At 38.8% G+C, this 22706-nt stretch overlaps 1 protein-coding gene across 9 annotated transcripts in view; it reads right to left on the bottom strand.

The window, feature by feature from the left end:
- The window catches only part of yem (yemanuclein), a 661372-nt gene that overhangs the window by 100369 nt on the left and 538297 nt on the right, over positions 1-22706 (bottom strand). For 6 of the 9 annotated variants that reach the window (XR_011017928.1, XM_068226662.1, XM_068226664.1 and 3 more), the window contains one exon: positions 5951-6069. The exons of 1 other annotated variant lie outside the window; for it this stretch is intronic. Coding sequence is in view for 5 of the 8 variants with exons in the window: in XM_068226662.1 (XP_068082763.1) it covers positions 5951-6069 (119 nt within the window). In the remaining 3 variants the exon portion in view is untranslated. Of the gene's footprint in view, positions 1-5948; positions 6070-15684; positions 15920-16031; positions 16091-22706 lie in introns of those variants that run through there. 2 more of the 9 variants (XR_011017929.1, XR_011017930.1) reach the window with 2 other exon arrangements.

Raw genomic sequence — 22706 nt, 5'->3', positions numbered from 1 at the left:
GGCAGGGGGACTGGGTGTATGTGTCCTCTTTATCATCATTTTATCCTCATCACGACATGCAGGTCGCCTATGGGCGTCAAATCGAAAGACTTGCATCTGGCGAGCCGAACTTGTCTTCGGACACTCCCGGCACTAAAAGACACGCCATTTCAATTCATTTTTATGACAGATGCGAAACTGATTTAGTTACACGCTGTCAACAAAGCGCATTGGACTAGACTAGCGACTCATGGATCGGCTCCTCGCTCAGCCAGTCAAGCTCCTCCCACCACTACCAAAACTACTTTTCCCCAAAGCGCTCGGAGCACTGGCTTGGAGCGCGGCCAGAGCGCTGGCGCTCGGGGAGCGCTGTTTGGATGGCCCTGTTGTAGACTGTTTCATTAGAAGGTACTCTCCAGTGTCTATCTTTTTGGTATGATTTGTTGATGCATGTTCTAATGATTCTTCTCTCTATCTTGAGTATTTTGTCTATTTGTGCAGTGTTAGTTGTTTTGAAGATGGTTTCGCTTGCGTATGTTATTTCTTGTTGAATGACTGTTTTGTAATGTTTTCATTTTGTTGCTATTGACAGGCCTTTTTTGTTGTAGGAATTCTTGGTGACATATTGTGCTCTGGTCAGTTTATTTATTCTGTTATGCCATGCTGGCTTTTCATTGAGGTTATATGTTATGATTTCTCCCAGATATTTAAATTTATCTAAAATTTTGATTTCTTGGTTTCCTATGGCAATTTTGTTTATGAGTGGTGGGTCAGTAAACATGATTACTGTCTTTACAAAAGATATTCCAAAACCAATTTTCTGTGCTATTTCCTGTAGTGATATAACTTGTTGTCTGGTTTCCTGAATATTGTTGGACAAGAGGGCAAGGTCATCAGCAAAACTTAGGCAATTTAAACTTATGTTGTCTTTGGGTCTTCCAATTCGGATGTTCTTTGGGTTACCCTTGTACCATTCCCTAATTATATATTCCAAGGCACAGTTTAACAGCAGTGGTGACGAGCAATCTCCTTGTCTTAAGCCTGTTTTTATAATGAATGGCTCCCCTCTGAACTTGACTTTTGATTTGGTGTTGGTTAAGGTGAGTTCAATGAATTTGATTAATTTTGGATGGAGCCCGAAATTTCTTAATATTTTCAACATTGAAGGTCTATGGATAGAGGCGTAAGCTTTTTTAAAGTCCACGAAGGTTATTGCAAGAGGTTTGTTTTGCTTCTTGTAATATGCTATGGCTAATTTTAAAGTGATGATTTGTTCTGCACAGCTTCTCCAAGGTCTGAAGCCTCCTTGGTATTCACCTAATTCTTCCTCTAGTTGCTCTCTGATCCTCCTGTATAGCATTCTGGAGAAAATCTTGTATGTGCAGTCTAAGAGAGAGATACCTCTGTAATTATCTGGATTGCTTTTATCTCCTTTTTTGTGGAGTGGGTGGATTATGGCTGTGGTCCAATGTTCGGGGAACTTTTCTGTTATCCAGATTTTTTATTATATTAAATGGCATTCCGATGTTTTGTATATCATTTTATAAAATTTCTACCCATCTGACCAATGTACACATATTTACATTCCTGACACTCCCATTTATATATTCCGGATTCAGTGTGATTATTATTATTATTATTATTATTATTATTATTGTTATTATTATAATTACTATTATTATTATTATTAATGGTGCGGGAGTTAGAGAATAATTTTATATATATATATATATATATATATATATATATATATATGGTTGGTCCTATATGCGATTTTAATATATGTTTTTCAAGAACAATAGTGACCTGATATATATTCCTGTTATTATACGTAAATATGGAGAACTTTTCTTTATTATTGGGTTCCTTCTTCAGTGTGTGTGTGTGTGTTTGTGTCCATGTTTATTGATGATTTTATTTATAGATAAAAGTTCTCAATCCATCAATCTCGGCTATTGTTTGGTTTTTATTTCTTTGTTTGAGATTCTTCTGGGATAAGGGTATTTTTAGGGCTCTATTTACCATACTAGTGTATTCTTACATATTTAGTGTACAGTTGAACCTCGATTAACCGTTTGCGGAAACTACGTTTTCCCCGAATATGCGTTCAAATGACGTGGTCTCGCAGCATCGTAATTAAATCACGCTGTAAAAATCCTGCATTATCCATTCCTCGAAGAAACTATTTCCTGGATTAACCATCCAGAAATTCCAGTCCCATCAACGCTAAATCCTCGATCAATCGTTTTTTAATAAACTGTATCTCACGAAAGGACGGCTATGGCATAATTATGGATCTTGACGTTAACGCCCCGTCATTGCGATAATTAGAGCAAGTACTGTACCGGTACTGGGAAAGCAATCGGCAAACTTGCATAAGGGACCATCTCAGCATCGCATTCAGGTGATACTGTTCAGAGAATCTCTGAAAATCATAAAGCAGAGAGTGGCCACTACAACTGTAAGGAGACACGGCGCATTTCGACAGCTCTGTTTGAAGATGGAACGAGTTTCGTCAAATGTTTGCACTTATAAAACGTCCACATTATGTCCAGAACAGACGCTGCACCTTACATTAAAAAAAGAAAGCCATGGGAGATCTTGGGATTGCCTATTACTGTTTAGGTCCTAGTGTAAGACTGTGAATTTTACGCTTTCGTGTTCAAATACAAAAAACCGCAGTCGTTTTATTTGCACACGTTACATTTAAGTGGTTTGTATCATTTCCAACTAGTACTGACATGTGCAGCGAGCGCGCTTTCCAGATGACCTCAAGGTCACGAATAACCATAATTTCTGAAGTTCTGATGATATTTCTTTTCTTTTTCCAATTTGATTGGATTAGTGACGGTTAAAATTGAATATAATACATTTGAGAACTCTTGAGAATCGATACTTACTGTACATTTGAAACCATGTTTTTGAGTTCAACATAACCTTTAAAAGTCGATGTAGGCCTAATTTACGCAGTACAAGATTTACAGAAACTGGCTACGAACAGTATACCGAAAACCAAATTACGATGAAAGATTAAGAAAAGAAGGGATTTTGCCATCATGTTGGGTGCTTTTGTATCTAATGTGTTTTATTTTACTAGATGAGAGAATTAAAAACTACTTGTGGCTGATTGTCGTTTGGCTTGGCGGTATTAGATTTTTCGAAGAGTTTGGCTAATCAAAGTTGCTGAACTGAAAGAAGTTTTCGAAACTGGCGAAGATTCCTCTGTAAAATTGAATATAAGGTATCGAGATTTTGAACTCGCGTACCGGGAATTAATGCGGTTTCACGGTCTAACATGCCTGTCTCTCATTCAGAGGGCCAGGGTTCGATTCCAACCAGATCAGGCAGTTTTACCTGGAAAGTCTGGTTTCAGGTCCACTCAGCCTATGGGATTACCTTTAATTGAGGAGCTATCTAATGGTGAGATGGCGACCCCGATTTAGACAGCCAGGAATATCGACCGAGAGGATTCGTCACACTGACCATGCGTCACCTCGTAATGTGCAGGCCTTCGGGCTGAGCAGCGGTCGCTTGGCAGGGAAAGTCCCATTGGGGCAGTAGTTTGGTTTAGGAGATTTTGTAAGATTATAATTATACATATTTCATTTTTGTGATGTTTAGCCAAATTGTTGATGGTTTTCATTCATTCCTGGATATTCCGTTTTCCCGTGTTGTACGTTTTATTTTCATGGTCCCTCAAAAAACTGAGAATCAAGGCTCCACTGTATATATAAAATCAATGTATACCACCAACACAATTCGTCAAACTTCATGACACCCTGGTACACACAAGAAAGCTGCCTTTATAGTATGGTAAATAGAGCCCTGAAAATACCACCATCCAAGAAGAACCTCAATCATTCTCTCACATATGGCAGAGTTTAACCTTCAAATAACTCATGGTAAAAGAGAGTGACCAGATAATATTTAATAACCCACTGGTCCGAAATATAAGGCTTCAGCCAACATTTGTTTCAGAAACGAGTGCGATCTGCGATAATACGTTGACACTTTATGGGCATCAGTGCAAATGCTGTCTGGTGTTTTACACACCTTTTAAAACACTTATTTAATAAGCCACAGTGGAAAAGGTTTTCGTATTTGTTCTCTCGTCTTTTTCATGCCTTTTAATACTCTTTTCTCATTTTCTGAAATGGTACACAGCCTGAGTCTTTCACTGTACTCGTATATACAAGACGTAAAATGCACACATGTCGGAAAAACATATCAAGTGTTTCTATATCCACATTGGATAGTTTTTATTCGTGGATCCAGCAGTACGTTTTCTTGCCTAATATGTTGTCTTTCCTCATCCTCTCCAGAAATGTCTTAATGAGGTTTTACTGTAAAAGTTTAGAGAAAATAACTTTTTTAAAGAATTTGTAAGAATAGCATATTGCAACTCTCCAAGACTCATTTCTTGCCTGAAAGGTAGTAACTATTGGCCTGAGAGAAGCACCGAAAACCTGTTCAGCAATACATTTGTAAAATGTGTCAAAAACGAACATCTAATCCTAGAAAAAAATGCAGACTTGTTACAAGTACCAAACCAAACCCCATAGTGCAACAGCCCCGAAGGGCCAAGGCCCACCAAGCTACCGCTGCTCAGCCCGAAGGCCCTGCAGATTAGGAGGTGGCGTGTGGTCAGCACAACGAATCCTCTAGGCCATTATTCATGGCTATCTAGACTGGGTTTTACAAGTATGTACATTTAACAAAACTCGTTCCATCTTCAGGTAGAGCTGTCGGAATATGCTCTGTTTCCTAACTGTTGTAGCCACTCTGCCTTATGACTTCTGTGGTTTCCCTAAATAATACCAGTCGAATGTGATGTGAAGATGATCTTTTAAAGCAAATTCATTGCCTATTGCTACTGAGTTACTTGCTCTAATTACCACAATGCAGGGATGTTAATGCGAAGTTACACAGGCATGACATTGTCCACTTATTCCTGTTATTTGGTCACTAGTATGTGTAGTAAGTTTTTGTAAGTCTTATACACAAATTACCTACTCAACTTTTAAGGTTATGTTATGTTGTACTCAAGAATACAGTTCCGGGAATCGATTTTCAACTGTTCTCCAATGAATTATATATTAGATTCTGCTCGTATTGAAAACAGCTTGATTGAGGATTTAGTGTCAATGGGGTGAACATTTCTGGACAGTTCTTCAAGGCATGGATAATGTGGGATTTTTAAACCATGATTCAGTTGGGATGTTTGTGGGACCACATAATTTGAATGAATAATCCAAGAAAATGTTTCCAGGAATAGATAATCGAGGTTCCACTGTAATTTAAACACAACAATACTTGCAAGCGGAGTGGGAATAATATATGGGGAAAATTTACATTAACAGATTTTAAAAAAACTCATGATTCCAACTTGAAGGAGAAAGGGATTACTAATTCTCAAAAGTATACTGACCACGAACAAAAAATTATCTGCACAAGACTTCGAGGAGATGACCTATGTTACAGGCAACAAAGTTAAAATGCAATCAGGATTCAGTTGAAACACTTCTTCTTTCAATGCCATGACAGAGTCCTTCACACATGACCTCCACGATAGCCTGAAGCAAAATATTATTTCAAATGAAGTTCAAAAATTATTGTGCATTCTGAAGATCAACTCTACATACCACTTCACATTTATGAATCCTCTAATATTAGTGAAGGGCAACATATTAAAAAAGCTTGAATGCACAATAGATGTCCATAAAAGTGGAGTACAACCATCCTCAACAAGACTGGCAGGAGAAGGTAGATATTTTATCACTTCCTATTTGTATTCTGACAAATATTCAATGTTTCTACTAAAAGCAGATGAAATATTAAATATTCAATCCTGTCACCAGCTAATTTAGAACTGAACAAAATACAGAGTTTCTCAAAAGAAACACCGTTTCACTTGCATTCTAAAACATTGAAATATTAAAGGTCAGGGAAAAAATAGAATTACATTACATACCTGACTGAGAATTGTGAGCATTTGATTTGACTGTATCTTGCATATGTAAAATGGAAGAATTTGTAGCTGGTGGAAACCTTCTCTCACATGGATTGTTAGGGACTTCAGCGACACCAGCACTGTCAATGAAATGTTAAAATATCATCATATGGATTAAATTCATGATTTACCAACAAAAGTGAGAACGGCAAAATGAATAAAGCAAAAATTAGAGGGAGAATTCAAGAACTTCATACAAAGATAGTTCATTTCTACTAGTCTCTGTATAAAGAGTGACACGTCATATAAAGTAAAACATGGATTGATAAATATATTTTTTTGTGTTTAAAATGAGGTGAACGGAAAATTTATATTTGATAAGTATTATCAGGTAACTTAATGGCAGAAAGTTGATGACAGATCTGAAGATGATGACCCAGGTTAGCAAGGTGTGCAAAAAAAAAAAAAAAAAAAAAAAACACACACACACCATCTTTCTATCTGTAAGTTTTGAATATTAATCTTGTACTTGGTTCTTATACCCAGTAGGACAAATCCGTTACAGCATCACACAAAAGGAGAAGAGGGATTTCATGCAACTTTGCATTTTAGTTTAGGATAAGGGCATGTGGAATCTTAGCTGGAAGTTGTTAAAAGAAATTCAACAATGAGGGGGAGGGGGGATGGGGAGAGACAGGAGGTACAACATAAAACAATGCTTTCTGTTAGGAAGAAAGCCAGTTAACGTAACTCCAAAGCTTCTCAGTCTGTTGAACACTATAACTTACCTGAAAAACAAAAAAATTAACTTCAAGGGGGTGTAATGAGTTAATTCGTCTACCAATAGTTGTTAATCAGATAAAGACAAATTAACTCGTCTAGAGCCTTCAAAAACTGTTATCTGCTGTATGGGACGTGTTATCTCGCCCCTTTATGTTGCTGAGTGTAGTTCTATGATTGCTTTATAGATGTCAAAAGGTTCCAGACTTGCTGCGCCAAACTGCGTGCCAATATTTCATTGCATTTTCTTCTGTACATAATGGCCAAGCATACTTGTTTGGATGATCAATCAATCAATATCAATCAATACTGATCTGCACTTAGGGCAGTTGCCCAGGTGGCCGATTTCCTCTCTGCACAGCCGCTTCCTTCCTTCTCCTACGCCTTTTCTATCCCATCGTCGCCGTAAGATCTATCAGTGTCGGCGTGACATAAAGCAAGTTGTAAGATCTGCAGAAGTTGTCATCCCTTCGACTTCCAACAGAGGCGTTATAACTCTGCAAACATCGCAGTTCCTCCAAATTCGGGAGTCATAGACAGAGTCAGGCCGTGATACATCTACACTGGTTGAATTCTTCCTTTAAATTGCAAGTGGCCTGTACATTAATGCTAGGGACGTCTTTTCTGTAAATGTAGCCATTCCCATGAACATGTGGCTTCTGAATTTGCACATGACTACAGTCTACAGTTCCGACAGCATAAGGGAAACTAAAACGTTCTTGCCATTTAGCCCATACTTCCTGCATCTAAGCAAAATTTGTTGGAATTTTATCTAATAATCTGCTTTCATTTCTGTTCATGTCAAAACCTGCGAAAATGTTTTTGACAGAATGCTCCGAGATGTCTTCACCAACTCCACTCTGGAACCCAGGGTCACCAACATAACGTAAGAAGATTTACATGTTATCTTCATTTGTTAGTGCACCACCTCTTGTTTCTTTGGAGTGCACAAGGAAATGCTCTGCTAACCATTCAGCATGTTCCTTGAAAACCCACAGCCTGTTTCCAGTCATCTGACCAGGTCACGAATGGAATTAATGAAGCCAGATCTAGCGGCGAGGATAGGAATAGAGCCGGCTGTCGAGGCCTGTCTCACTCCTTTGGGGCAATGATTAATGACTGACAGATGAAATGAAATGATATTGGAGAGTGTTGCTGGAATGAAAGATGACAGGGAAAACCGGAGTATCCACTTTGTCCAACACAAATCGCACAGGGAGTGACCGAGATTTGAACCATGGAACCCACAGGTGAAAGGCCGGCGTACTGCGGCCTGAGCAACGGAGGCTCTTCAGCATGCTCCTTACTGGACCTACATAACACTCTGTAATCAAGTTGAGACGATTCTCGGCGAAGTTTATATAATTTTCTTTTCCGATTAACCACCACCATAACCTCTGCCATGCCACTGAACTTGACACTATCATTTGGACTCACCTACTGAATTAGCTCACGGAAACATGAGCAGGCGCTTACCAGAAAGAGTGCCTGCTTTACCTATATTCACCAGAAATCTGGAGCGCCCACTCTGCTACTAGAATGACTGGAGTGTGTGCTCAACGTCAGAGGTCTGTTGTGAGTGACTGCTACCGACAAGCGGTTTTTGTTCACCTTATTGCGAGTGCCTGCTCTAAATTCGCGAGTAAAGAGTGCGTGCTCATTTTTATTCACACCACCCATTGTTTCAATGCTTATCTAGCTGTATAAGAAAAATGGAGGAACCAAAGACCAGTTGCACTTTCTGAGCTGGGTGAACAGATAATTAAAGAGAATCTTGGAGAAGCAGCCAATGCAATGAGAAACCCACAGATAGGAGGGTCATAATTGAAACCTGCACCAACATAATTTACAGACAGGCATTTCCCAGACTTGGTCTCATATAGTGACCAAAAGACGTGTGTGACAAGGACGTGCAATGTGTAAGGTGTCAGGAAATAAAGTCTGTCTTGGTGCCCAGATTGCAAGGTTGGACTTTGTGAAGCTCCGTGTTTCAAGGTGTACTGTTGTAAATAGAGACTCGCTGAAGAAAAATGATTTTGAAGATCGTCTTACAATTCTTTTTGTAACAACATGTACGGTACAGTTCTTTACTTTTCCTTTTCACTGCTTTTCTTAATATATTTTTATAAGACAAATTCATAGAGCGAGTGGCATTGTTTTACTGGTGGTTACTTAGCGTCAGACGTACTCTTAGTATAATGTAATTGCACGAAGTCGAATCAAATACTGAATTATGGTTTGAATTCTTCTGCTCTTCCCGTTTCCAGTCTCCTGGGTTGGGTTATGAATGAAGGATCTCCATACTATTTTATATCTCCACCACTCCCTCCCTCCAATACAGCGAAACCTCGTTAAGACGTTTCTGCAGGGACAAGAAAAAAGGAACGTGTCAAGAAAGAAAACGTACTAAGGAATATATGAATAAAAACTATCCAACAGGGATATGGAAACACTAAATACAACTTTTTCCAACATGTGAGCATTTTACACTGTGTATCCGCGGGTACAGTGAAAGCTATAGGCCTATTTACCATTTCTAAAGGTGAAAGGAAAGTATTAAAAGGTGTGAAAAACACGAGAGAACAAATATGAAAACCTTTTCTGCTGGGGATTATAAAATACCGGTAAAATGAAAGGTGTGGAAACAGCAGACAACAAATATGAAGACATGTGCACAGGGGCCAACAAAAATAACAACGTATTATTGCAGGTCACGCTCACTCTAAAAGAAAATGTTAGTAGGAACCTTTATTTTTTTTTTGCTAGGGGCTTTACGTCGCACCGACACAGATAGGTCTTATGGCAACGATGGGAGAGGAAAGGCCTAGGAGTTGGAAGGAAGCGGCCGTGGCCTTAATTAAGGTACAGCCCCAGCATTTGCCTGGTGTGAAAATGGGAAACCACGGAAAACCATCTTCAGGGCTGCCGATAGTGGGACTCGAACCTACTATCTCCCGGATGCAAGCTCACAGCCGCGCGCCTCTACGCGCACGGCCAACTCGCCCGGTGGAACCTTTATTTAGGAGCAGTGGGTTATTAAACATTATTTTCAGGTCACACTCTTAGACGATGAATGGGAAGTTACAGTATCACATGCAGCTGCGAGGAATGACTTTAGCCACAATTTTGAATCAAAACTTTGATCAACTTGAGTGATCGGGTCGAAACTCGTGCCAGTTTCAACCATCACTACCTCTGCGCGCTTATACCAGTCCACTTTTTGACAGATTTTAATTTTGTCCTCATTATTAAGGAATTTTACAACATTTTACATATCCATAGCTAGGCTATCACAACCCAAATATGCACTATGCTAGTCAATTTCACACAATCATGTTCCTAATCCAGATATAGGCTACCGTATCACACAACAAATATTAGCTACACTTCACTGTGCCTCTGAATACAAAATACATTTCTACCTTCTGAATGGAATTTGAAATACAAGTACAAACAGGCTCACTCTGCTATTCAACAATCTCGTTGCTAACTGGCAAGCAAAACTGAACGTTCTTAAGGCCAACGGCTTTCACCCCGAATGTGCAACTTATCCTTTGAAGTTCAGGAAGGCCTTTTACCATAATCACGCAACTGGGGTGATGGCTCCTACCCGAGCTGGAAATCACGTTTCTTTCAGAAGGGATGAAAAATACAGTAACATTTTCAGATCTAGGAAAAATGTGATCATACTAAGCGGCAATAGTGGATATTTGTGATGCAATTTGTGAGGTATTTTTTATATCTGAGTGTCCACCAAATCCAGATTTTGAAATTCCCTGACATTTCCTTTCTTTCCAGACATAAAAACCATCTTTGCCCCCTGACACACAATGACAAAAAATAAAATTATAAAGGAAGTTTCCAGCTATGACAGTAATATTAAAATACATTTTGAAAGCTTAACATCCAAAAAATAAATGAGCAATTAATGTGCGTATTAAATTTCAAAACTTGGAAGTTGAATATAGTCTAATGAAATTCACTTAAAGATTAAAAAAAAATTGATTACCAGTACTGTTTCAGGAAAGAAATTCCTTCGTCTATAGCCACCAACGACTTTTGAGCTTCTGCCATCATCCTCCACTTCTTTTCTTCTAATTCTTTCAGCAACAAAGCAGCCTTTCTTTTATTTTTTGCAAAGAATCTTCTACTTCCAACGCTTCACGTTTTCCTTTAGATTTTGAACTTACGAAGTATGAGCATTCCTTGCACCATGGAGCATATTCTTATTAATGGAGACCTTTTCAAATCCCCCAAGGTTTGAAAAAGCATCATATATTCCTCTTTGTGGTACAAGGGATTTTTGCAGCATGTCCTCTACTATAATTTCTTTATTAACAGAAAAATCACATTCAAGGGAAGCATTTCCATGAAACAATACTAGTATCATTTTCAGAAATGAAGCTACTTTTCTGTTTTCAAATTAACTGTTGCAAAACAGTGCAGAGCCAAAAGTGATCAAACCTCTCGTCTTTTTAAGACCAAGAATTCACTACTTCTTTGAAAGTATCTTTCTCATAAACAGAAGTGAACTCCCTTTATATATGATCGGCTTCATTACCTGAAATCCATTTGTTTTCAACAAAGGCATTTAAAGCTATCCTTAGCCGTTTGGCTACACTTGGATCAAAGCAAGAAATTCCTTTAGTTAGTTTATATGCCAGCGGTGACCGTTCCAGTAACTTCTAGCACAAAGCTACCATTCCTCTCAGACAACCAGTGCAAAACACTATCTTTACAGGTTTTGTGAATTTGTCTTCACTTGCGATTCGGGTGTGATTTCCTTAGTACAGTATTATATTTTACGAGGGCTGTGAGCCGCAGTTATATTGCAATAGCTGTTATTGAAGCAGTAGAGTGCTGGCAGCATAGGTAAGGCAATGCTCACAGGTTTTGTAGTCAATTAGAAGCTGTGCGGAGTATAGAACTGTTTAAAGATGTTTACAATATCCTTATGTTACCTCCTTCTTCAGCTAACAATGTCTTCATCAAAGCCAAGGAAAACTTTGTTTAATAAAAGGTGGCTGCTTGATAATACTTTCAGAACATGGTTGAACCCATGCTTCAGGGCAAATTTTCAACATATTGCATAATATGTAAAACATCATTTTCTCTTAGCAACATGGGGTAGCAGGCATTGAAAGGTCACATGGGAGGAAAGAAGCATGCCAGTAGTGTCGAGTTCAGCAGTTCTCTTCATCCCTTTCAAGTTTAAAAAAAAAAAAAAAACAACATTCAAATAGTGAACATAAGACTCAGACTCTGTAGATAATACCCTGGCCGCAAACACAAATTGTCCTCTGCCTGCCACAGCTACTACAATGAAGTATCACATACGACTCCACTGTTTCTTCTTCTTCTTATCTTTCCATTAAAGAAGGTTCACCAGAGGCGAGATATCTACAGAATTATCTTTCAAGATGATTGATTGATGCTTGTTGTTTAAAGGGGCCTAACATCTAGGTCATCAGCCCCTAATGATACAAAATGACAATGGAACTGACCTACAGTGCCTCACATGCACAGAAGCTAGTGTAGAACAATAGTATTACTGACCAAGGGACTGCCTCTATAGCACGATACTGAAACGATGATGCTTATATTCGAAAGGAGTCCAAAATCCAAGTCATCGGCCCCTCGTATTCATACTTATTGCTAGAAAAATAGAACCATGGTATTTGTCATGTTGCGGTACTAATCAAGAGTAGCGTAGACTCGCGGGTATTCCACACATTATGGTACTACTCAAAGGTAATGAAATTCGCACATGTATTACAGACCTAATGTGTTTCGCACATTGCGGTGCCCTTGACAGGCAACGCAAACCTATGGTGTTCATCACCTAAGTGTACTAACCACAGGGACTCTTAATATCCCGGGTTGTTCCTCATATAGTGGGTACTAATCATAGGCAAGCCAGCACCTTGGGTTCCTTCATCCCATGGTGTCGCTCATATAGTGCTACTAATCACAGATACTGTAAAAGCCGCCCAGTCCTCATTTGCTACTAATCACAAACCTATTTGGTACCCAACATAGTGGTACTACGCGCAAGTAAAAGCGACCCATGGTGTTCCCCGCGTGGTGATACTAATCGCATGTAGTTTCATGGTTCTAATTTGATCATCCCCTGGTTGCCCCTTTTAGTCGTTTCTTATGAGAGGCAGAGTATACCATGGGTGAATTCTTTACCTGCGGCCCCCACCCACAGGGGGTAGACAAAGAGAAAAAAGAAGAAAGAAGTAGGGATCCGTCACTTCGAAGAATGAAGTAACGGACAAAGAAAGGCAAGGGCCACGAGGGGTGTGAAAATGAAAGACTCCCTAGGCCTCGAATGCTCTAATACCGTCGGGGTCGGAAAAGAACAAGAGTTGACCAAGGGAGGTCGGACAGGATAGATGAAAGTGAGGAGCCTAGCACAAGTGGAAGCAATGCCAGGACTCAGCTAAGGGCTCCGTGGTGGCCAACCCACGCTTCCAAGTCGAGAGCCCCTGGGGCCGCTTTTAGTCACCTCTTACTACAGGCAGGGGATACCATGGGTGTATTCTTCAACTGGGTCCCCCACCCACAGGGGGTATATCTTTCAAGAGAGCAAGTAACCAAAGCTAAGGATTATATAGTGCATACATACTGTCATGCAACACCATTCTTTACGTGCTAGAGAAGCTAGTGTACGTTTGTTCCCAGACTCTGAAATAGCTTCGAAAGTTCAATTGCACAGAACGAAAGTTGCACACCGTACACTATCACTCATGGTTTCGCTCCCTATTTTCATAAACAAGTTCTTAGATGTGCAGTGAGTGCACGCATTTCACCGTTGGTTTTGACAAGTCACCAAATAACGTTTCTCAGATGGGCCAAATGGATCTTGTGGTTCGTTGTTTCAATCCTGATACTAATGAGGTAATCACTTCTTATTTTGATTCCGTGTTTCTTGGTCACTCTACCTCCTCCGATTTGTTAAATGGTGTTTTGCGTACACTGCAAGGACTCTATCTAAAAACTCTTATAAATTTCAATGGATGGTCCAAATGTTAATAAAAAGTTCCTTCAGGATATTGGTAATTTATTAAATGATGATCCAGCTGCTCCTATGTTGGTGAACATTGAACCTAGTGGCTTGCATACTATACACAATTAATATTAAATCGCAGTAAAAGAAACCCAGTGGAATATTGCAGTTTCTTCATGTTCTTCACCTCTTGTTTTGCTACCTTCCTGCAAGACGTGCTGATTATACACATTAATCACGTTCAAACCTATTTCCTTCAAAATATTGTGCTATAAGATGGCTTGAAAATTCAAAAGTCATTGAACGTGCTATAGATATCATACCTAATGTTGACAAATATATGGAAAGAAAAAATAGAGGCAAGAAAATCCCAAACTGTAACAGCTTCAAAATAGTATCAACTTCAATATTACTAAGATAGTGTATGCAGTTCCTAACAATATCCGACACTAAAACAAGAATAGGTACATTATTATTAACCCATTCCAGCCTGGACCTTAACATCACTAACAAACGTTCTGGACTGGGCATTTTTAAGGATTTTTAAAACATTGTATCTCTGTACTTAGAGGAGATATTTGCATGATTCTTTTTTATTTGTGCTTGTTTGAGCATCTAGTTTTGAAAAATGCTGTTTGTATCATGTCAACTATCACTTGAGATTTTAAAATTGTTTATATATTATACCAGGTTTTGCGAATGGAAAAAAAGTCAGACGGATAACTAAGTACAGTTTTCTGAAATACTGTTGTATCTATCCTATTTTGGTAATATAAAATGTGCAATACAATTACAAAACAACAATGAGTATGATATAAAAATAATAATTGTTCAATAACAATAGTAATAATTACAATAATGAAAATGGGAGCTCTTATGAAATTTTATTTTAATTGATAAATTTTGTCAAAAATTACTCAAAAGTAAAATCATTGTTCCATTTACCACAAAAGACTTCTGAGCAAGAGAAAATATAGTCTTCTAAACATAATTTGCCTTTGTGTGGTAAATTTCAAAACAATCTGGCATGCAAAGTCCTACATCACACAGTTGGCCATAATACATTGTCTCCTTCCTGGCCCATTTACCATCATGCTCCTGTCCCCACACACTTTACAGCTTCTACATGATCTGGCCTTGTTCTCAGTTGGTGGGATTTTTCTCTGAAAATGTCTTCTGGTGAGTCGATCTATTGTTGTTCCAATGTCCATGGCAACAAATTCTTCCCCTGCTACCAAAGGCAGTGTCTCACCAGTGTCTTCCAATTTTCTTGGATAGTATGCATCCATTCACTATGTCTCGAATGAAGAAATGAAAAAAAAAAAAAACCCAGCTTCTTCCACCACTTCCATCGTTTTGAATGGATAGTAGGCTACAAGCTGGTTATTATGGTCCACTCCAGGTTTATTTGCGTTATAGTCCAATATACCATCTGGCTTCCACAACCGGAGTACACTTCAATATTCAAAGCATAACCTAATTAGATCCACACACAAGAAACAACTTTATTCCATACTTCTCTGATTTGTTCTTCATGTACATGTGAAAGTGTATTCTACCACGAAAGGCACAAATTCCCTCATCGACGGTCAGATTTTCGGATGGGGCAATTCCACCATTAAACTGTTTCACCAGAGAATTGAAATATGGCCTAACTTTGTGGAGAGGATCATGACCTGATGATCACGAGGTATGCAAGTGTCATTGTTGTTCAAAAGGCAGCATAGACATGATCATTTTGAATCTGTCACGTGACAGTAGCTTGCCAGCAAATGTTGTCTGCAAAATAGGGGATGTCGACCAATAATCCTTCAGATTACTTTTTACAACTAAGCACATATGCAAGATTATGGCAAACGATTTGTACAGTTCAGATAATGTAACTGGAACCCATCGCTGCAACATACTAGGTTCTTTCAATTCATTTACCCATCTGAGTTTTGAGATTGTGTTTGCGGCATACCTGTTGGTTTCTTGCTTTATATTCTTGATCATATCCTTAGTGAAGTTATACTGGAAGCAGTCGTACTCACTGGAAAAATTATCCAGTTCAACACCACCTCTCGGAATCTCTGCATAAATCTTGTTTCTTCTTACGTTATCCCATCCCAAATCAGCGTCTGTCACTGGTGCTTTACGATGCCTTCTTTTCCTAGATTGTTCTGGTTCTGGGGGTATTTCATAAGCAGGTGCATTTTCTGAAGCATAAAAAGGAGTTATAATAGTGAAGTGAAGGTTGTCATATTTGATAACAAAGAAAATGTATGGCAAAAATATTGCTGTCACTTGACATATTTACGCTATGCTTACCTCAATAACTGGCACTGCGTTGTATCCAAAGTCACCTCCGACATTGTAATCCCTCATATCTAGAAAAATAAATAAATAACAGATAACTTTACTAATATGTAGACAATCTTACGTATTCACGCAAATATGAAATATGCGGGAACATTCAGTAGGTCGTAAAATGAACTTCAATCATAATGAAATGTAAGAAGTAGTTTCAAATTCATATGTCAATAATATGTTCATTTGCGCAGAAACTTGAGATTACATACCTTCATTATCATCTTCACTCTGAGTATCTTCGCTTAACATCACCCTCCGAGCCACTATTGTCACATAAAATATTGAAAATATTACTTTCGTCAAGCAGATGTTTGCCGCGAGAAGCAATGTCTTAGAGCTCACTGAGTGACAACATCTACTGATGCATGCTGGTCGAAAATATCGTAAATTCTCTGACTTAAAGACATATAATACTGCCATCTGCTTAAATACTCTCATAACTAATACATGAAGAAACACAATGTAACCACAAGAATGCATGCATAACTCGTTCTTGATTTTTACTGAATTGCCAAACTTTACTACAGGCTATGACCGCAGCGCGGCCTGAGCGTATTTTTGCTCGCAGTTAGACCGGAAAGAGTTAAGAATAAAAGAAATAAATTATTCGTGGCTAATGACTGGCATAGAAAGAAGGTTATGGCTGATCACATTCTTGCCACTTGTCTTTCACGAACTACACTCAGGTATGGTACACAGACGAACTATATACTAACCAACACACGGATGTAAATAAAATTACATCTACACTGAACACTATTAAACCTATACCACACACGCCGAGCCACGTAGCTTACCCACATGGTAATGTATTGTAGACAATACAGTTGACAGCCAGGTTTCGAGATTGCACTCAATCTACAGGGTGTATCGAAGCTCGACGGCAAAAATTTACGAATGGAATCCTCACATAATGAGAAGAAAACATGTGTCCGGAAACGTATACTTACAGACTTATTCAAACTTTTATACATTTACACCGTACGTGACGGCAGCTGAAACACTTTGAGCACATATCAAAGGAAATATTCAAAGTGACGAACTTCAGCTTTAATACAAGCTTCAGCTCGTCGCATGGAGTTTCGCAGAATCAACTTCATGGTCCGTATCGCACTTCAACAGATTCACAACCAAGTAACTTTTTATTTTTCACCTTGTCGATACATTAGTAAGGCAACTTCATGGTCAAAAGTGGTACATGTTTCCTATATTATTAACATCTTCAGCCACCTAACACTGTTTATATAAAAAATTCATATATTGACAAAGTATCAATGCTTTGAGAGAAAGTGTCCCTAAAATAGCATAAGAATATTAAATGATACCATTTTAAAAAATAATTATTTTCACTTCTTTTATCCATTCTCATATGTATCAAAGTCACAACAACGAAAATATCAAGTGAGCCTATCGAACGTATGGATTAATAGCCGGTTGTAGTCAACCACTAGCCTACTGCTAGGAACAAACATAAACAAAGAACATATGCAACAGACCGATTCTAACCTCCATTTGTATCAGCTGACTAATGAACTAATATTACGAGTGAAGATATTTTATTAGTCATTTGTAAATTTTCATGAAACGGAAGTTGGTTAACTAATAACACTGTCCTGCGATGCTTCATTGCCGCCATCCTGTATTGCTTTTCAAGATGACTTCTGCATCCTGAATCAGGATCCGATGTTAATTTTTCCTCATCACATAACATTTTCTCAAAAATCCTATATTACATTTATTTCAACACATGCACTTCTTACGTTGTTAGGAAGAGTGTTGCTTTACTTTAGATTTCCATATTCTTTTATTCATTTATTTTATGAATTCGGGTCCTCCAGCCTTCTCGTAGTCCTGTATTATCATGCCCAGAGTGTAGAGATGGCAACTATGCAGAACATAGCTGGCAATGTGCGGTTTTGGCTGAGTGGCGTCATTCTCTTGTTGTGTTTTGTCTGCACCAGTCTGAGTTGTGTTTCACTTGCTAGTGAAGAGAGATTTTTGTCTTCATAAGTGTTCTATATGTGAGTGACATACTGTGTTAATATTTTTATTGAACTTACATCTATCAACATGCTACGACGTGGCTGCAAGAACAATCCAGATAACATTCTGCTATGTATGTGGAAGTTTCGTGCCGATGAGACAGCAGCGCAATATAACCAAGTTCATAAGAAAGGCCTACTATGCCTACTTTGGCTTGAAACTTGCCAAGACAAGCCGTGGGCATCACATAAGGCTTGTAGAACCTGTACAGAGCAGTTACGGCAATGGGTGAATGGTAAACGAACTGCATTGCCATTCGGTATTCGAATGGTGTGGCGAGAACCCCCAGATCACAGTACTCACTGCTGCTTCTGTTCTGTGAATGTGAAGGGATTTAACAGCAGCAACAAAGGTAACACTGTGTATCCAAAGAATATTCGATCTGCAATTTTACCCTTCCTCATGGCCCTGATACACCAGTACCACAGCTTCTAGAACATTTACAGGATTGTTCCTCTTCTGAATCTGATGCAGAAATGGCGGGCACTAACTCTGACTGTGATTTCTCCCCTGATTGTGTTGAAAAGGAACCGAGACTGTTTGAGCAAAGTGCATTACATGACTTCATTCGAGATCTTGGCCTTACAAAGGAATCTGCTGAGTTTCTTGGGTCTAGACTTCGTGAAAGGAAGATGTCGGTACCAGGGACGACGTACTATTGGTGCAGACATCACGAACAAGAATTTACACCATTCCTTTTTTAAGAGGGAGCCTTAGTTTACTGCAACAACATTCCGGAGTTTATCTAGGAGCACCACAGTATGAACCTATTGACTGGAGACTTTTCATCGACGCCTCCAAGCATAGTTTGAAGTGTGTCCTTCTCCACAATGAAAACAAACTTGCATCCATTCCCGTTGCTCATTCAGTTATTATGCGAGAAACATATGGAAATCTCGAAATACTGTTGTGTAAACTGAAGTACCAGGAACACAAATGGCAAGTGTGTGGTGATTTCAAAGTGATAGGTATTCTGTTAGGTTTCCAAGGAGGTTACACAAAGCACCCCTGCTTTTTGTGCGAGTGGGACAGTCGAGCAAGGTTACATCATTGCACTCAAAAGGAATGGCCACGTAGACAATGGATTGTAGGGTCGAAAAACATAAAACAAGAAACTCTTGCTCACAAGAGCAAAATACTGTTACCTCCGCTTGACATCAAACTAGAGTTTAGGAAGCAATTAGTTAAGGCCTTAAAGAATGAAGGTGAATGCTTTTAGTACCTGTGTCATCGGTTCCCACGCATCAGTAATTTCAAAATCAAGGAGGGTATTTTCACAGGTCTAGATATCAGAAAACTTCTTTCTTATGCTAATTTTGACGACGTTACGTGCGCTGCACAGCGATCGGCATGGACAGCATTCCGGAATGTGGTCAAAAACTTTCTTGGAAACACAAAGGATTCAGACTACAAACAAAAGGTACAAAGATTGCTTATTTCTTTCCAAGATTTAGGCTGCAAAATGAGCTTGAAAGTGTACATGTTACATTCACATCTGGACTATGTCCCTGAGAACCTAGGAATGCTGAGCGAAGAGCAAGGAGAAAGATTCCATCAGGATCTACAGGAAATGGAACACAGATATCAAGGGAAACAGAACAAAAACCTGCTTGCAGATTACTGCTGGTTACTAAAGAGAGAAGGTCCAACTACTCCTCACACACGAAAAGCAAGGCAAAAATGTTTCTTATACTAAGGTAGGACATTATAAAATTGAAACTGTTGACTTACCATTCTCAGTACGTTATGAGTAGACCTGGGATTTTAGGCTCTAAAAAAATTAGTTTTAGGCGCCTAAAATAGGCTTTTAAAACAAGTAAATAGGCTTTTAAAAGAGAAAATAAGCACTTAAAATTTTTAAAATGTGTGGATAGGCAGGAAGTAGACTTTAAAATATTACTATATACACTTAAACTGTAACGTGATACTCTCTTACTTTAACAAACGTGGTATCCCTATTCTTAACCGAAATAACGGCAAAATTAGGACAGAATAAAAAAAAGACATAAAAAACAATGTAAAAAAGTTATGTGTCAAAAAAGGTTATGGATTATATGATATATCATTATCAGTACTGATCTAAAACCTTAATACTAAAATAACTGTACACAATTACAGCACTGTAGGCATCCAATAACGGTGTAAACGCGAATGGAGTATGTGTTCAATATTTGTGAGGAACATTCCTACAGTACTTTCATTCGTAGTTTGCTTTACAGTACATAACAATAATCTTCTCCAAATTTTCCACAGTAAGGCGGTGTCTTTTGTCTGTTAAAATCATTTTGAAATCAGAAAAAGAGCGCTCCACACTGACAGATGTTAAGAGGGGCATGGGAAATTTACCTACTTTTTCAATTCAATTTCACTTGGTAAGTCTACCTTTTCCCCATCCATTACCTGATGTACCCTTTTCAGCACTGAATAACCTGGGTTCTTCTGCAGTACACTAGACCACTTGTCTCTTATTTTATCCCCTACCTTTCCCCTAGCACTTTGTATGTTATTCTCAGTTTTCTCAGCGACTGGAAGAAATGAAAAATTTGCCTGAATATACGCAATGTGTCTCTGAACACTGGAACAATCATTTAACAGCTCTTTGACAGACAACACACATGCAGAGTTGTCCGTTAAAGGCAAATTGCCTATCACAGTCATGATTTCCTCAAGATGTTCTGCATAATACAGGGCAGCTTCCATTCAGGAACCCCAACGGGTGATGATTGGCTGTGGTGGAAGGGGAATGGAGGGGAGTTTCTCTCGAAAGATGGCTATTCTTGATGGAGCCTTACAGAACACTTTCTTCATTGTTGAAATAAGAGTATTTACTGCAGGAAACTCGGCCCTAACTGTTTCTGTGAGTCTATGAAAGGCATGGGCCATGCAAGTAACATGAATTAAAGAAGGATAGAAAGTTTTCAGCAGAGGTGCCGTGGCAATCATGTAGAAGCAGCATTGGAGACAAGGAGAAGGACTTTAGAATCATCAACACTCTCAGGATACAACAATTGCATCCCCTTGTTGATGAAGTATGCAATGCTTTGACTATTGACTTTCTCAAGCTGTTTAGAGCAAAGAAGGTGAGTGGTAGATGCCTGATTGGGTTTCAGTTTTCCTACTATAAGGTTAACAATGTACCTGCCCACAGAGTCAGTGATTTCGTGCACACACAACCATATGCAAGACTCCCCAATATACTCCCTGATTGACAAAATGACCCCATTGTAACAAATATCTAAGTAGTTTTCCTTTAACGTAGATGCTGATGGGATGTGCTGCTTGGTGTATTTCTGTAAAAAATATCTGAAAACATGATTATGCACAGCATTCCAGGGGATATTTGCTGCAACTAGGGCTCTACACATATCAACATAGAAACCATTATGGGTTGTAGGAGATATAGTTTGTGTGAGCAGAGTCTGTCTAATGTTACTTTTTATGGCTGCTTTCGCTTTGTGACTGACAGTATCTGCATGCTGCTGAAGGTGGCATTTTTTTCTCATGTGAAATCTAAAACACAATAAAGTGATGTCAATTAGAAACTAAGATGATGAATAGAAAAGGTGAGCTATTGAATAAAATATGTCATTTTGAACTATTTAAATTAAGCCATTATTACTCTGAAGTTCATTAAGAACAGGAACACTACAGTCCCCGAAGGGCCTTGGCTTTCAATAACGGTTGCTGCCCAGCTCATGGCCTACAGATATTGGGTGGCGTGTGGTCAGCACGATACATCCCACAGCCGTATTGCCTTGCCTCTGTGACCCCTGCTCACTGTAGCTTCTCAGTTGTCCTCACGATGCTGGGTCAACACCGTTCCAGACCTCATAGATTTCTAAATTACTGCCGATACTGGAAATCGAACCCAGGTCGCCTGGGCTACGTCTCTACAGTTAATTAGAGGAGCCAATATCAAAACCTTAGTTTTAGATTAATGTGAAATTTAAGATATATGCACATACCTGTTTATTGCAGTACTGGCAAAGAATAATCTTGCCATCAAAAGTCATCCCTGGAAATTGTACAAGCCATTGTTGTATAAGAGCACTCTTATATGATTTCGTTTTAGGCATGATGAACTATATTCACTTAAACAGATGTTCTTTCACTGGTGACTTGACACAGTATGTCCCTTCTTACTACCCGCTCCTTGTTCTTCCCAGATAGTCCTCCCCCTCACCCCGTTACTCAACACAGTACGTCCTTTACTACCTGCTCGTTGTTCTTCTGAGCTAATCCTTCACCTCCACCCTTCACTCAGCATTCCTTTGGTGACAGTTGTCTGGGAAGAACACATTTCTGTGAAAAACCCACCCTCTGCTGTTCTGTTCGTTCCAGGGATGTTCATTGTGTCATTGTAAAAATTACAGAAGTTGAATTTTATGTTAAATGTTGAAAATAGGCATTTTAGGCACTGAAATAGTAAAATAGGCTCTAAAGGTCCAAATAGGCATTTTAGGGCACTATAAAACTCTATTAATGTAAGGGATTTATCATGAAACGTCAACATATTTAACAAAAATCATGTTATTTCGTAAGGAACGAAATAGGCATTTGCCTTAAAATCCCAGGTCTAGTTATGAGGCT

This window comes from Anabrus simplex, chromosome 3, assembly GCF_040414725.1.
Source record: "Anabrus simplex isolate iqAnaSimp1 chromosome 3, ASM4041472v1, whole genome shotgun sequence".
NCBI classification, from domain to species: Eukaryota; Metazoa; Arthropoda; class Insecta; order Orthoptera; family Tettigoniidae; genus Anabrus; species Anabrus simplex.
Note: the sequence above shows the minus strand (reverse complement) of the source record. Positions and strands in the feature narration are given on the sequence as shown.